Source organism: Melanotaenia boesemani, chromosome 11 (genome assembly GCF_017639745.1).
Source record: "Melanotaenia boesemani isolate fMelBoe1 chromosome 11, fMelBoe1.pri, whole genome shotgun sequence".
Taxonomy (NCBI): Eukaryota; Metazoa; Chordata; class Actinopteri; order Atheriniformes; family Melanotaeniidae; genus Melanotaenia; species Melanotaenia boesemani.
The window spans coordinates 2,697,350-2,710,046 of NC_055692.1; the positions used below are offsets into that span (position 1 = coordinate 2,697,350).

The 12,697-nt window shown below is 40.6% G+C and overlaps 2 protein-coding genes across 4 annotated transcripts in view; one reads left to right on the forward strand and one right to left on the reverse strand.

The window, feature by feature from the left end:
* Nucleotides 1-12,697, forward strand: part of fkbp15b (FKBP prolyl isomerase family member 15b) — a 35,175-nt gene that overhangs the window by 16,048 nt on the left and 6,430 nt on the right. For all 3 annotated transcript variants that reach the window (XM_041998875.1, XM_041998874.1, XM_041998876.1), the window contains 4 exons: nucleotides 143-279; nucleotides 360-515; nucleotides 11,117-11,269; nucleotides 12,212-12,304. In XM_041998875.1, coding sequence (XP_041854809.1) covers nucleotides 143-279; nucleotides 360-515; nucleotides 11,117-11,269; nucleotides 12,212-12,304 — 539 coding nt within the window. The remainder of the gene's footprint in view (nucleotides 1-142; nucleotides 280-359; nucleotides 516-11,116; nucleotides 11,270-12,211; nucleotides 12,305-12,697) is intronic.
* On the reverse strand, nucleotides 3,888-8,853 carry LOC121648660 (UDP-glucuronosyltransferase 2C1-like). The gene is made up of 2 exons (XM_041998913.1): nucleotides 8,704-8,853; nucleotides 3,888-5,895 (listed from the first exon to the last, which is right to left on the reverse strand). The coding sequence occupies exons 1-2, from the start codon at nucleotides 8,738-8,740 to the stop codon at nucleotides 4,313-4,315; spliced, it is 1,620 nt and encodes a 539-aa protein (XP_041854847.1). The 5' UTR covers nucleotides 8,741-8,853; the 3' UTR covers nucleotides 3,888-4,312.

The following is a 12,697-nucleotide window of genomic DNA, read 5'->3' on the forward strand; positions in this document are numbered from 1 at the left end:
TTTAAGTCTGAGCTCACCTTAATCACTTTCCCGGCTCCGATTTCCAGCCTCTGCAGCTTTTCTTTGTTCTGGTGGAGTCTTAAATTTAATTATATGAGGCTGACCACATGTATGTCTGTCTGGCTCTGGTGTGACCTTTCAGAACTGAAGGAGGCAGCAGAGAGGACCCAGACTCTGTACCGCTCAGAGAAGCAGAGACGCAAAGAGATGGAGCTGAAAGTCAGCACCATAGAAGAAGAGCTGCAGGACCTGAAGTCCGATAAGGAGAGCCTAGAGCGAGTGAGAGAGCGGACAGGAACAAGTTTCAGAAACGTAAATGTCTCGTATGTTCTGATGGGTTTCTTTCTGTTCATGTTCAGATGCTTTCAGAGAGGAAGAAGAAATGGCAGGCAGAGCGCCAGCATCGGGACGAGGAGGTGGAGGAGCTCCGGAAGAACAGCCAGACAGAGCTGGACAACCTCCGGGCTCAGCTTCGCAAGGCCAGGACCAGCAAGGACAACGCTGCATCTGAACAGGTTGGCATCACAGGGGGCCTGCAGAAAAAGTCTGGGCACCACTGCTTTATGGTGTCTGTTTTCAGAGAGCTTCGGGATGCGTAGCCAGACGTAACAAATTGCGCAGTACCGCTGGAAACCACCAGGGGGCAGTAATGTTTAACCATTTTGGAACCTTAAAAAACGGCAAAAGTTAAAAATGTGTTAAAAAGACAAAAATGACGGTGAAAATCAGACCCAGCTTTATTGTCATTCAGAGCACTGATGTAATAAAAACAGGTCTCAGGATGTCCTGTAGGGCTGGGTTAAATATCGATTTATCGATTTTAATCGTTTCAAATTAAATTAATCCAATATCGAGTCATAAAACTTAGAGATTTTTTTTTTTTTTTAATTTCCGGTAATGTGACTCTACTCTTGCGTGTCTAGAGCAGGTCGTAAAATAACTGGAAGGTTGGCGGTTTGATTCCCACTCCCCCGGTCATCTGTTGTTGTGTCCTTGGGCAAGACACTTCACCCCCCCTTGCCTCCAGTGTCGGCATCGCTGGTGAATGAATGTGGATGAATGTTGGGTGGTGGTCAGAGAGGCTGTAGGCGTAGATCGGCAGCCATGTTTCCGTCAGCCTGCCCCAGGGCAGCTGTGGCTACACCTGTAGCTTAGCATCACCAGGTATGAGGGAAGAGTGGATGGATAATTTATACATAATGTAAAGAGCTTTGGGCGCCTTGAAGAGCGCTTTATAAATCTAATCCGTTATTACTATTATTATTATTATTATTATTATTATTATTATTATTATTATTATTACCGCTCACATTAGCAGCCAATGCTAAGGCCGCGGCACTCGTATTAGTGCCTAATGCTAATGGGCGCCACCACGTTCCACAACAGGAAGTGATGTCACCACACATATGTACTTTGAAATAAATCCGATACGGTCATTTAAAGTTACACTTCCTGTAGAACAGGTTTCCACTTCGTCCTTTAATCCAACAAGAAGCAGTCTGGTGCTGTTTATCTGGTTTCCATGACGACATGTCATAGCTGCTCTCTGGTTTCCGTCAGAGGACAAAGCACACGCGTCAGAAAACACGTCAACCAGGTGGAAATCCGACAGAAAGATGAGTTTTCTAGATTCTCTCAGCAGGTGGAGACGGAAGCATCTCGCTCCAGGGAGGAGCAGATGGAGGATTCCTCCTGCTCCGTGTTACGCCGATAGCTTCACGGTCGTCATGGCAACGCGCACAGCTGCTCAGGCTGAATCTATGTCATTGTCGGAATTTCTAAATGATCCAACATTCTTTGTAGGTTTTGTTAACATCAACACGTATCTGAGATTTGAACTTTAGGAAGATTTAGAGCGACTCCACCGAATGAAACACTTCATTTAAAAAGTCCGGGGAGTTTCCATCACAGCCTTTCTGGCCGGGAAACACCGGATGGTTGTGTCAGATCAGATTATTACAGTAGTCTGATTACTCCCAGATAACGGAGTTTGATTGTCAAGTAAATGCATACTCAAGAAAAATAGGTGGTGTTACATAACTAAGCTGTAAATGAATCGAAATCAAATCGAAATAAAGCTGTGAATCAAATGGATGCAGGACATTAGAGACGATACCCAGCCCTGATGTCCTGTGTGGCCATTAAAGCAATCGTTTCTAAAATCAAATAAAACCAGAATAAAATGAGAAATTAATGAGAGGAGGGTCCTGGAGCCGCAGCCTCCAATGTTGGTGTGAAAATATTTTACATAGTTTTGTTTGTTTCAGTCGTTCAAATCGTGAAACTGATGGAGGTTTTTTCAGGGTTCCTCCTGATGTTTGAAAAACAAAGAACAGCCAGATTTTATGAAAAGATGTCCAGAAAAGTGATTAAAGACATACAAAGCAGGATTACCTTAAGTAAACAATGGCTTCTAGCACTTTTGCTTAGCTAATGACCAGTTAAGTGGTAATAATCAGTTCAGTAGGACCCGCAGATGTTGGCGTTTGACGGATTAATAGTGTTGCTGCTAACTAACTGAGATCTCTGCCCATTTCTACCTGGGGAAAATTAACTCACCAAACAGGTAAAAGAGATTCTACACGGTTCTGATGCAGTTACCTGTTTTTCAGTAACATCCCATACCTGCCGTCATCCCTGTAACTGACTCGGACTGACTGAGTGATGTCAAACAAAGAAAAAAGGTGAATCAGCTGTAGAACCCTCGACCATCAGAGTTCAGTCGGAGCTTTGACAGACACAAGCTCTCCGCAACCAAAATGTCCCGGCAAAAAAACACAGTTTCATTGTTTTAAGTACATTGTTTATTATCAGAACCAAATATCATGAGAGGAGTTTACAGCCCAGCCCCATTTAACCCCAGCTGGTAGTGTTTGATGAGGAAGTAACTCAGTCGTATAATTAAAGGCTCGAAGTGGTGCACACTGGGATTTTTGATTGTACATCATACAGAAGCTAAATTATCTTCAAATACAATAATCATCAAACATCTGGTAACATGATGCAGGGAGTGGGAGAGCCCACCATTAGTCCTGAAAACAGCAAGTTTGTTTTTTTTGTTTAATATAAAACGTCATGTTAAAACTAAACCCTTTTAATCCAAGTCAGCATCCAGACATTTATTTTCAGCCTCAGCTGTCAGAGGCTAAAATGAACATGTCAATAGATATAGCAGCATAAATGCCGACCAGAAGAAGAAAGCAGGAAAAAGTTCAATTAACACCAAAACAACCCTTAAAACGAGTTTTTGTTCTTTTGTTTGTTTGTTTTGTATGTAAACCAGTCTGTAGCAGCTGAAGCTTTTAATCCCAGTATAAACCAGTGTGTAGCAGCTGTCAGACTGGGAGGTAAAATGATGTAAAATGAATGTATGAATAGATGTAGCAGCATAAAGGTCGACCAGAAGAAGAAAGCAGAATTTATTACTAACAGAACTTTGTAGAAATAACACACAGACCAACAGTGACCAAACCTTTTCTCTTCTCATCGTTCTCTCAAGTCTTGGCTTTCAGGAGAAAAAATATTGTTATTGAAACAAACACACAACAGAAACTATTTCCATGTTTCCACTTTTTCCTCATTTCCAGTTATTCCTGCTACTATTTACCTGCTATCCTCACTAAACCAACTCCAGCTCAGCTGCTTTGTGGCGCCACCGTGCATCAGAAACGTCTTCTTGGCTTTATTCCAGCCATAGAGGAGCATTATTTTTCTTCTTTTCACACACACACAGAACTTTCTGCTCACTGGTTGATCTTTGGCTGCTCCTGATTGGACATTACCGTCAATCTAAGCTCTCTGATTGGTGGAAAGTCTGACAGGAAGTGGCTTCATCATCATGTCCAGGTCTAAATAGAGGTCTCTTAGCAACATAGTAGTGATGGTGATGTTTTTATGATGAAATGTGATAAATAATGCTGTTATCATGGATCATTGTGGATTTACCAGATAGAGTCTCTGAATAAAACTACATTTAGTGGCTGGATTGTAAACCTCCTGGACGGGATAGAAATACCTGGAAACGTTCATAGATCAAGTGTAGCTATCCATCACGGTTTATCCCACAGAGCTACACACCACCACTCCTGAGACGCTGGTGATGGTAGAAGCGAAGACGGAGATTTTGCAGAGTTTGAATGAATAATTATAGAAGAGGAAATTGGTGTTGCCTATTTAAAGTTTAGATTTTCATAAAAACAAATAGCCATTAACAGCAAATTTGAATTAATTGCTAAAATCAATTTAACACTCAGCCCGAAACTATACTGTAAACTGCAAAGAATAAAAAAAAAAAAGTTTTTTCAGCTCCTCATTATTCCTTCTTGACTTTATTTCTATAAAATACCTTCTGCCAGAGGAGCTTAACTACATAAATAAAGACAGCAAACACTGTCAACGTCACCGCCAGCAGAAAGGCCACCACATCGATAGAGTAGTACTGGATCATGGACATCTTGTAAGATTCTGTCCTCAGATGCGCTGCTCCTTTGTGCCTCATGACAAACTTGATCCAGAACATGGCGCGGTCCAGTGGTTTCATGGGCTGATCTCTGTGAAGACGGGACAGCTCCTGCATCTTCTCCCTGTAGGACGGTTCATAGAGAACCTCCTTCAGCGCTCCCAGGAAGATGTCCTTATTGATGGTTGCAATGTCCAGGACTTTGGCCACTCCTCTCGCTTCCATCCTGAAGAAGTTGTCAGGTTGGTCGAACATGAGGGGCAGACCCACCAGGGGGACACCGTGGTAGATGGCCTCCTGCATGCCATTGGTACCTCCGTGGGCCACAAACACCTTGGTCTTGGGATGGCCCAGGAGGTCGTTTTGGGGCAGCCAGTCCAAGATTAAGGTGTTGTTGCCAAGGGTGGATGGTCTCTTGCCTTTGTGTCTCCAGATCACCTTCTGAGGAAGTTGGGCAAAGGCAGCTGCGATGTCCTCAGCGATGTCCTCTGGGAGTTTTTCCACCAAAGTTCCCAAAGTCATCACAATGACGCCGTGCTCCCCAGAGCTCTGAACGAAATCATCAAGTTCTTTAGGCAGAGGCTTGGAGGGTTTGCACTGGAACCCTGACATGTAGACAACGTTTGGCATTGTGGGTCGTGGAAACTCAAAGGTGAAATCATTCCTCATCAGCCAGATGTCAGCGGCCTGAAACAGCTCCATGTAATGTACATGACTGCCAAAGTGACGATGGACAAAAGGTTTATAGTTTGAATCTGTGATGTACCACATTTGCAAACGTCCAAAGAAATGAAATAATAAATTCTTGATCCTCTGATTAAATGTCATTTTATCAGTGAGCTCTGAGCCTGGTAATGGTACATAAGACAACGGGGAGGGTGCGATTGCTTGATGCCCTTCACCCTGAACAGTCCATCTGACATTGAAAACAAGAGGAAGACCCAGACGATGAGCCAGAAGCACACCCCCACCAATCGCAGGGTCTGTAAGAACCAAATCATATTTGGCATCACGGAGGCTCTGCATCAGTTTGGAGTTTTCAAACATGTCTTCCATCATCTGAAGCATCTGCTTATGCATCTCATGGAACTGATACATTAGGTCATACTCCAGAGACATGCGATTCCAAAATGAAGAACCTTGGCGCCGCATTTTTAGTGTTCTTGTTATGTATGACCCAAATTGTTCCTTATCAAAACCAACAGGGGAGTTGATTGTGATAGCCGTGTAGTGGGGGGAGTCTGGCTTGATGTACCAGGAGTCTGACGGTCGTAGTACTGTGACCTCATGGCCTCCGGCATCGAGCTCCTCAATGATGACCTTCATGTTGATCCAGTGGCTTCCATCCACAGGGAACACCAAAACTTTCCCTCCATTTACGCAGGTTGATAAGCAGAGCAACGCTGCAAGTGTCACCAGGGCTGGTCGGCACATTTCTGAAAGAGATTATAATAAGAGATATATATGGTAAATAGATGGCCCGCACTTACATGAAGTCTTTTGAACTTTTCTAGGTTTTACAAAGTGTTTAGTGTCTTGGAATGGAATGGAACCATTTGTCTTTCAGGTGGACGATGACCCCTCCACCATCTGAACCAGATGTAAAGATAAATAATATGATTTAATTAACTAGGAACAATTTCTTATCATGAGCATTCCTTACAGACATAGATGTTAGGTTTACACTAGGATCCGTAGTAGATATCGGATGATCCTAGGAGGCCCGGGCAGTGATTGCCCAATGATGTGGAACAAACACTACATGGTAGTTTGGAGGAAAAAAAAAACAATTTCCCAAGCTTCATTTCTGAACCAAAGGTCCACAAAGACACTTGTATACCTCGATACACATCCACACTACCTGGCCAATAAAAATGATGCTACCATTAAAAAAAAAAAAAAAGGTCACTTTAATATTTCGTTGGCCTTTAGCTTTGATTGCTGCAGCACACTGTCGCATTTTTCACCGAGATCCTGTCCAGAGTCCGACCAATGCACAAAGCCTTCTCCAGCACATTCAACAGATTCTTGATGGGGGTCAGGTCTGGACTGTGGTGGCCAATCCATGTGTGAAAATGATGCCTCCTGTTCCCTGAACCACTCTTTCACAATCTGAGCCCCATGAATCCGGCATTGTCATCTTGGAATATGGCCGTGCCATCTTTCAGTCCAGTCTTTATGCTCCCTGGCAAGCTGAAGCCTTTTTTTCCGGTTAGCTTCACAGATTAGTGGTTTTCTTATGGCTACAACTGTTCAGTTGTTTGAGTTCCCCTTTCAGTGTTCATGTTGAAATGTTCTTCCTTTCACTATTAAACATAGTCCCGAGCTCTACTGCTGTTTTTCTTCCATCTCATTCCACCAAACGTTGAAGTGATCACCGATCACCATCATTCAGGATGTTTTCTAAACCACGGTTCTTCCTGGAAGATGATGGTTCCCCACCATCTTTCCAGTTTTTAATAATGCGTTGGGCAGTTCTTCACCCAGTTTTAGTAGTTTCTGCATCTCCACATCAGGGCTGTCAAACCCAAACACACAGTAGGCCAAAACGAAAGAAATTGGAACAATTTGAGGCTGAACTGTGTTTGTTAAAACTATTTTAAAATGACCATATTGCACATATTAAACTAACAGAGCCTGTTAGTTATTATCTATAAAACAAAATTAATCATTAAATAAACAAAAAAGTCTGTTCAAATCGGTTTCATTTATTTCTAATGGATCTATATGCATTTTTCTTTTTTTTAAATAGTAATATCAAGGGAAAACATTTTCTACATTGTTTACTGAAATACTCATATTTAGTAGTTATGACATTTTATTTTAGAATTCTTTTAGATGTTTTAAACTCTTGTAATGTATTGAGGCTTTTTCCAGGATGAGGACTTTTTCCAGACACTGTCCATATGACTGACACATCATCATGTGTATCTGAGAAGCACAACTGGTATAATTTAGATTTTCCTGTAGGCTTAATTCTGGACTTCCTCTCTGAGGTCCCTGCAGACCTTTGTGGAGACTTCTAGGCCACATAGATATGAAAGTATTGTTAGATAAGTCTCATGTTGTTGTAGAGCTGTCATTCATCTGTTAAAGAGCATTATGTCTGAGTTTTTATTTCAAAGTTCCTTTAATTTAAAATTAAAGGATTTCTGAGTCTTGTTAGATCACTTCAGGAGCTGGAAGAATTAAAATGAACCTCTTGTTCATATTTTAGAGCATCTGTTAAAGTCGTTTCTATCTAAAACAAACCTGATAAGCACCACTACAGCTCTGTTTTTAGGATTTCTTTCAGAAGGCTGAAGCTGTGACTTGCATAACTCCCAAACAGTCTCCAGCTCAAACACACTTTCCTGATTACACAACTACAGTGTGGGATTTCCTGCCACAATGTCCCAGGAAGAGCTTGTTTGCATTTAGTAGGCATTCCTCTCCAGTTTCACAGCTTTGTGTTCACCTACATGTGCTGGCCTGCAATGATCCTCAGACAATAGAGAAGAACAAAAACTTCCTTTTGTGTTTACAAGAATCGATGGGTTTTTATGTCACTTTCACACATTTTAATAAAATAACATGTTAGTTTGTTCCAGGCTTTTAAAAGCCTGAGACAAAAGGCTTTTAAATGTTTAAAATACAAATAAAAAATGTATTTTCTATTTCTTATATTAAATGGTAGTTTTAAACTTCTATCATTAGTATTATGGCTAATTAGATTAATTGAAAATATTTTTGATTGATTATTGAAATGATGCATATTCGTCACAAAATGATTTCATTTAAAGAAACAGCATGTTTGAATGAGAAAGATGACACACAATACACAAAGTTATAAATCTGAGCTGCAATAAAAACTGTAGATTTTCTTCCACAGATGGAATTTATATGAAATACCTGTAATTTATAAAAAGGAATCATGTGGCATTCTTACTTCTCTTTGAGCTGCTAAGCTCCACTGCAAACATTTCATTGTTCTTGTTTTTAATCTGAAGCTGTTACTGAGTTCAGTTTACTGTGAAGTTGCTCAGTACGTTCAGGATCCTTCTTGTCAGAAGGAAACATCTGGATGTGTTTGACCACTTTTACTACTCAGGAGTTAACCCTCCATTCATGCGTTGAACCATCACAAACATAAACGACTGCACAGAAACAATAAAACCTTCATTTTTCCTTTGATTGTAGTCTAAAACATCCATGTAACTATTGAATCCTGTAAAAATGAGCTGCAGTTTTACGTAATGGCTCACCGAGGACGTTCCAGCCAGCAGATCTCTCACGTTGCATCTTGAAGCGGCTGTTTGTGCATCCAGCCTCCCCCTCGGCAGTCGTTGGAATGACCGACTGCTTCCCAGCTCTGATGTCTAGAGCAGCGCGATGGGCGTCGCCACCAAGGTAGCGGTTAAAGTTCACAGCAGCAGATCGTACACACAGAAGAGATTTACTCACATGGTGGACTTTAGATAAGCTGATTGATCTCTGGTTACTGGTTAAAGTAGAACAAAGGCAAAAACAAAAGAAACCAGGGTCAGAGATTACAGGGCCAAAAGACAATTAAGAAAAAAATTAAGGGACCAAAAGACATTCCAGGCAAAGCAAGGCAAGTTTATCTGTATAGCACATTTTGTATACAAGACCATTTAAAGTGCTTTATATAAAACATTAAAAGCATTGCAGCAGGGTGCAGGAAGCAATAACTGTTTTAAAAAACAAACTTTAAAAGAAATAAAATAAAAACAGAAAGAAAAAGCCTTTAGGTCTTTAACCTGGATCTAAATAAACTGAGTGTTTCAGCTGATCTGAGGCTTTCTGGGAGTTTGTTCCAGACATGTGGAGCATAGAAGCTGAATGCAGCTTCTCCATGTCTGGTTCTGACTCTGGAACTGATAAGAAACTGGATCCAGATGACCTGAGGGTTCTGGTAGGTTCATACTGGGTCAAGAGGTCCCTGATGTATGTTGGTCCTAAACCATTCAGAGCTTTCTAGACCAGCAGCAGAACTTTAAAATCTATCCTCTGATGGACCCCATGGAGGATCTTTGAGATGTTCTGGAGAAGGCTTTGCACAGTGATTGGACTCTGTGTAGTTTTTTTCCTTCTTCCTTTTTTTTTTTCCTTTTTAATGCTGCTTTAATCCACTGCATTATGGCTGGCTAAGCTGCTCAGCCATTTATCTTATAAACATGCTGAGCTCCTCTGTGGTACCACAAAGCTCTCTTTGCTATGTCACAATTTTCCTTTTTCTTTCTTTTTGATATAAGTGATCTTAAAATAGTTTTCCCTAATGTTAAGGGATAATGCAATTAAAAGACAAAAGGTTCTCGCTTTTCTGAAAAAGGAAAAAACAAATGGCTTTACTGTCCTCAAAGATACATGAAGTTACATGTGGTGTCCCTCAGGGTTCAGTTTTAGGCCCTGTTCTTTTTAGGCCCTGTTTCTTTTTTCATTTGTATGCTCCCTCTTGGTGGCATCGTTGGGAGACATGGAATTAATGTTCACAGTTATGCTGATGACACAACTTTATATCTCTGTTTCCTGATGATACCAGACCAGTGGATGTCCTTTTAAAGATATCAAATCTTGGATGACAGAGAACATTTTACAGCTTAACTGGAACAAAACTGAAGTCTTAGTTATCGGCCCAGAGAGAGAAACACATTCTAATCTACACTGCTCAAAAAATAAAAGGAACACTTAAACAACGCAATGTAACTCCAAGTCAATCACACTTGTATGAAAACAAACTGTCCACTTAGGAAGCAACACCTATTGACAATAAATTTCACACACTGTTGTGTAAATGGAACAGACAACAGGTGGAAATTATTGGCGGTTAGCAAGACACCCCCAATAAAGGAGGGTTCTGCAGGTGGTGACCACAGACCACTTCTCAGTTCCTGCTTTCTGGCTGATGTTTTGGTCACTTTTGAATGCTGGTGGTGCTTTCACTCTAGTGGTAGCATGAGACGGAGTTTACAACCCACACAAGTGGCTCAGGTAGTGCAGCTCATCCAGGATGGCTCATCAACGCGAGCTGTGGCCAGAAGGTTTGCTGTGTCTGTCAGCGTAGTGTCCAGAGCATGGAGGCGCTACCAGGAGACAGGCCAGTCCATCAGGAGATGTGGAGGAGGCCGTAGGAGGCAACAACCCAGCAGCAGGACGCTACCTCCACCTTTGTACAAGGAGGAACAGGAGGAGCACTGCCAGCACTGCACTTTGTAACTTCCTGCATAAATTCCTCAGAATTCCAAATTCCGAGGACAACTGGAACGCACCATTATCCCAACGGCTTCCACCATCCACACCAGGAAGGTCTGTGTTTCACCTGCTGGTCGGGGGAGCAGATAGTCCAGATGTCTGGAACTGAGCTGACGTCACTTTCTCTGATTCAAAGCTCTTTCCTGGAAAATGTAGAAGTGTCTGACATCTCATAGATAAAATTTCCTGAGAAATGTAAAGCTGAACTCACATCTCAACTGAGAAAACACTCGACCTTTTGTCATTTTGCTTTGTTTGTGTGAGTGTGTAGATGATATCAGGTAGATAGGTATTGATCAATAAATACAGAAATAATAATTAAAAGCGTGAATGAACGACGAGTTGACACGGTTTCGTTTCATGTTGCATCAGCAGCTCAGGCCAACTTTTCTGTCCTCGTTGCAGTTGTCTCAGCTGCAGACGGAGCTGGAGGAGGAGTGGAAGGGGAAATGTAAGCAGATGATGGATGTGGCCAACGAGCAGCATCACCGAGAGCTGAGCGAAGTCACGGAGCAGAGAGATGCTCTGCAGGACAAGCTCACCCAGCTGCAAGAGAAGGTAGAAAAATCAGCGTTATTAAACGTATCAACACAAATCCCATTTTACCATCTGGTTCTTCATCATGCTTTTTAAAAGACCAGTTTGGCTTGATTCCATCAGGATTTAGCTAAATGTGTATTCACGTCTCTTAGTTTTAGTCCTCTTTATCCTCCAAACGTAAGTAAGGTCGAGGTTTACAGCAGCGTACTTTAATAAACTTTACAGCTTTAACTCGCTGATGGTTAGAAAAGCATTAACGAGTCAAATGTCTCAGGAACACATCAAAAAGTAGAAACAGTAAATAATCATTTCAAAGCAGCGGGCTAGCTGGTTAGCTAAAAGGCTAAACTAGCTGTTTATATTAAATGGGCAAATCTTGTGTTAGTTACTCAAAAATATATCATACATATAAATAAGTTAAATCTGTTAACTCGTCGAACTAAAAACTTTTTCTCTTTTTTAATTTCTAATGATGTAATTTTCATTAAAGAGACTTTGATCAGGATTTATTGTGTCAACTTTTGAGCTTCATTTATTTTTATTTAAGTTTGTTTTTGTTTATTTTGATTTGTTTTCTTGATTTCTCTGATATTTATTATGCAGAGCCATTATTGATTAGTTTATTGTCATTTGTTCAATAATTATTTTTTATTAATTTGCTTTTGTTCATTTCATAATTTATGTATTTATTTAGTTATTTTATATTTTTTGTTATTTATATTAAGTCATTTATTTATGTAGACATTGTTGATTTATTTTTGTATTGATTTCCTTAATATTTATTTATTTCAATCATCCATTTTTTGTGTAAATAATTTATTTGTATTAAATTAGTTGTTTATTTCTTTTTATTTGTGTTTATTTTTAACATCACAGAGTAATAAAGGAAAAATGTTAATTGTGAGAAAAGTGTTTGAGCTGTGACTGCAGGATGTGATTTAATCATTTTTCTCCATCCAGTTTGCTGTTTTGAAGCAGACGAGAGATTCAGAGGAAGAACGTTTGCTGCAGAGCCGGCGGCAGACTGAAGAGCTGCAGGCGCTGCAGGAGGAAGTAAGACTGATCGGCATTAGTCTGCTCCATCAAACTGGTTTAGTCCAAAACGTCTGACCCACTTTTTATTTAAAAAAAAAAAAAAGTTTTAGATTTATCTGCTTTCATTTTCCTGCCTTTCCCTCCCTTCATCACCTACAAACACACACAAGCAGAAAATAAGATGAAAGCTGGATTAAAACCAAATAAAAAAAACTTTAGAAAAGCTTGAACACGTTGGATCCACCGAAAAAATCAAAACTCCCACAAGCCACATCTTTGTCTCTAGTAAAAACAAAAAGGGTCCATTAATTCAGCCAAAATCACAATAAAGTTGCTTTCAGCCACGTTTTTCTGTTTCTTCGCAGCTTAAATTTAGAGTTTTATGAACAGCTTAAAGATTTGATCAGCAAA

Excerpts from the sequence above, each read along its gene's own strand:
- LOC121648660 (XM_041998913.1), bottom strand. The coding sequence starts at position 8,740 with ATGCAACGTGAGAGATCTGCTGGCTGGAACGTCCTCG. Across the intron at positions 5,896-8,703 it reads TGCTGGCTGGAACGTCCTCG|AAATGTGCCGACCAGCCCTG; the intron begins GTGAGCCATTAC and ends AATCTCTTTCAG.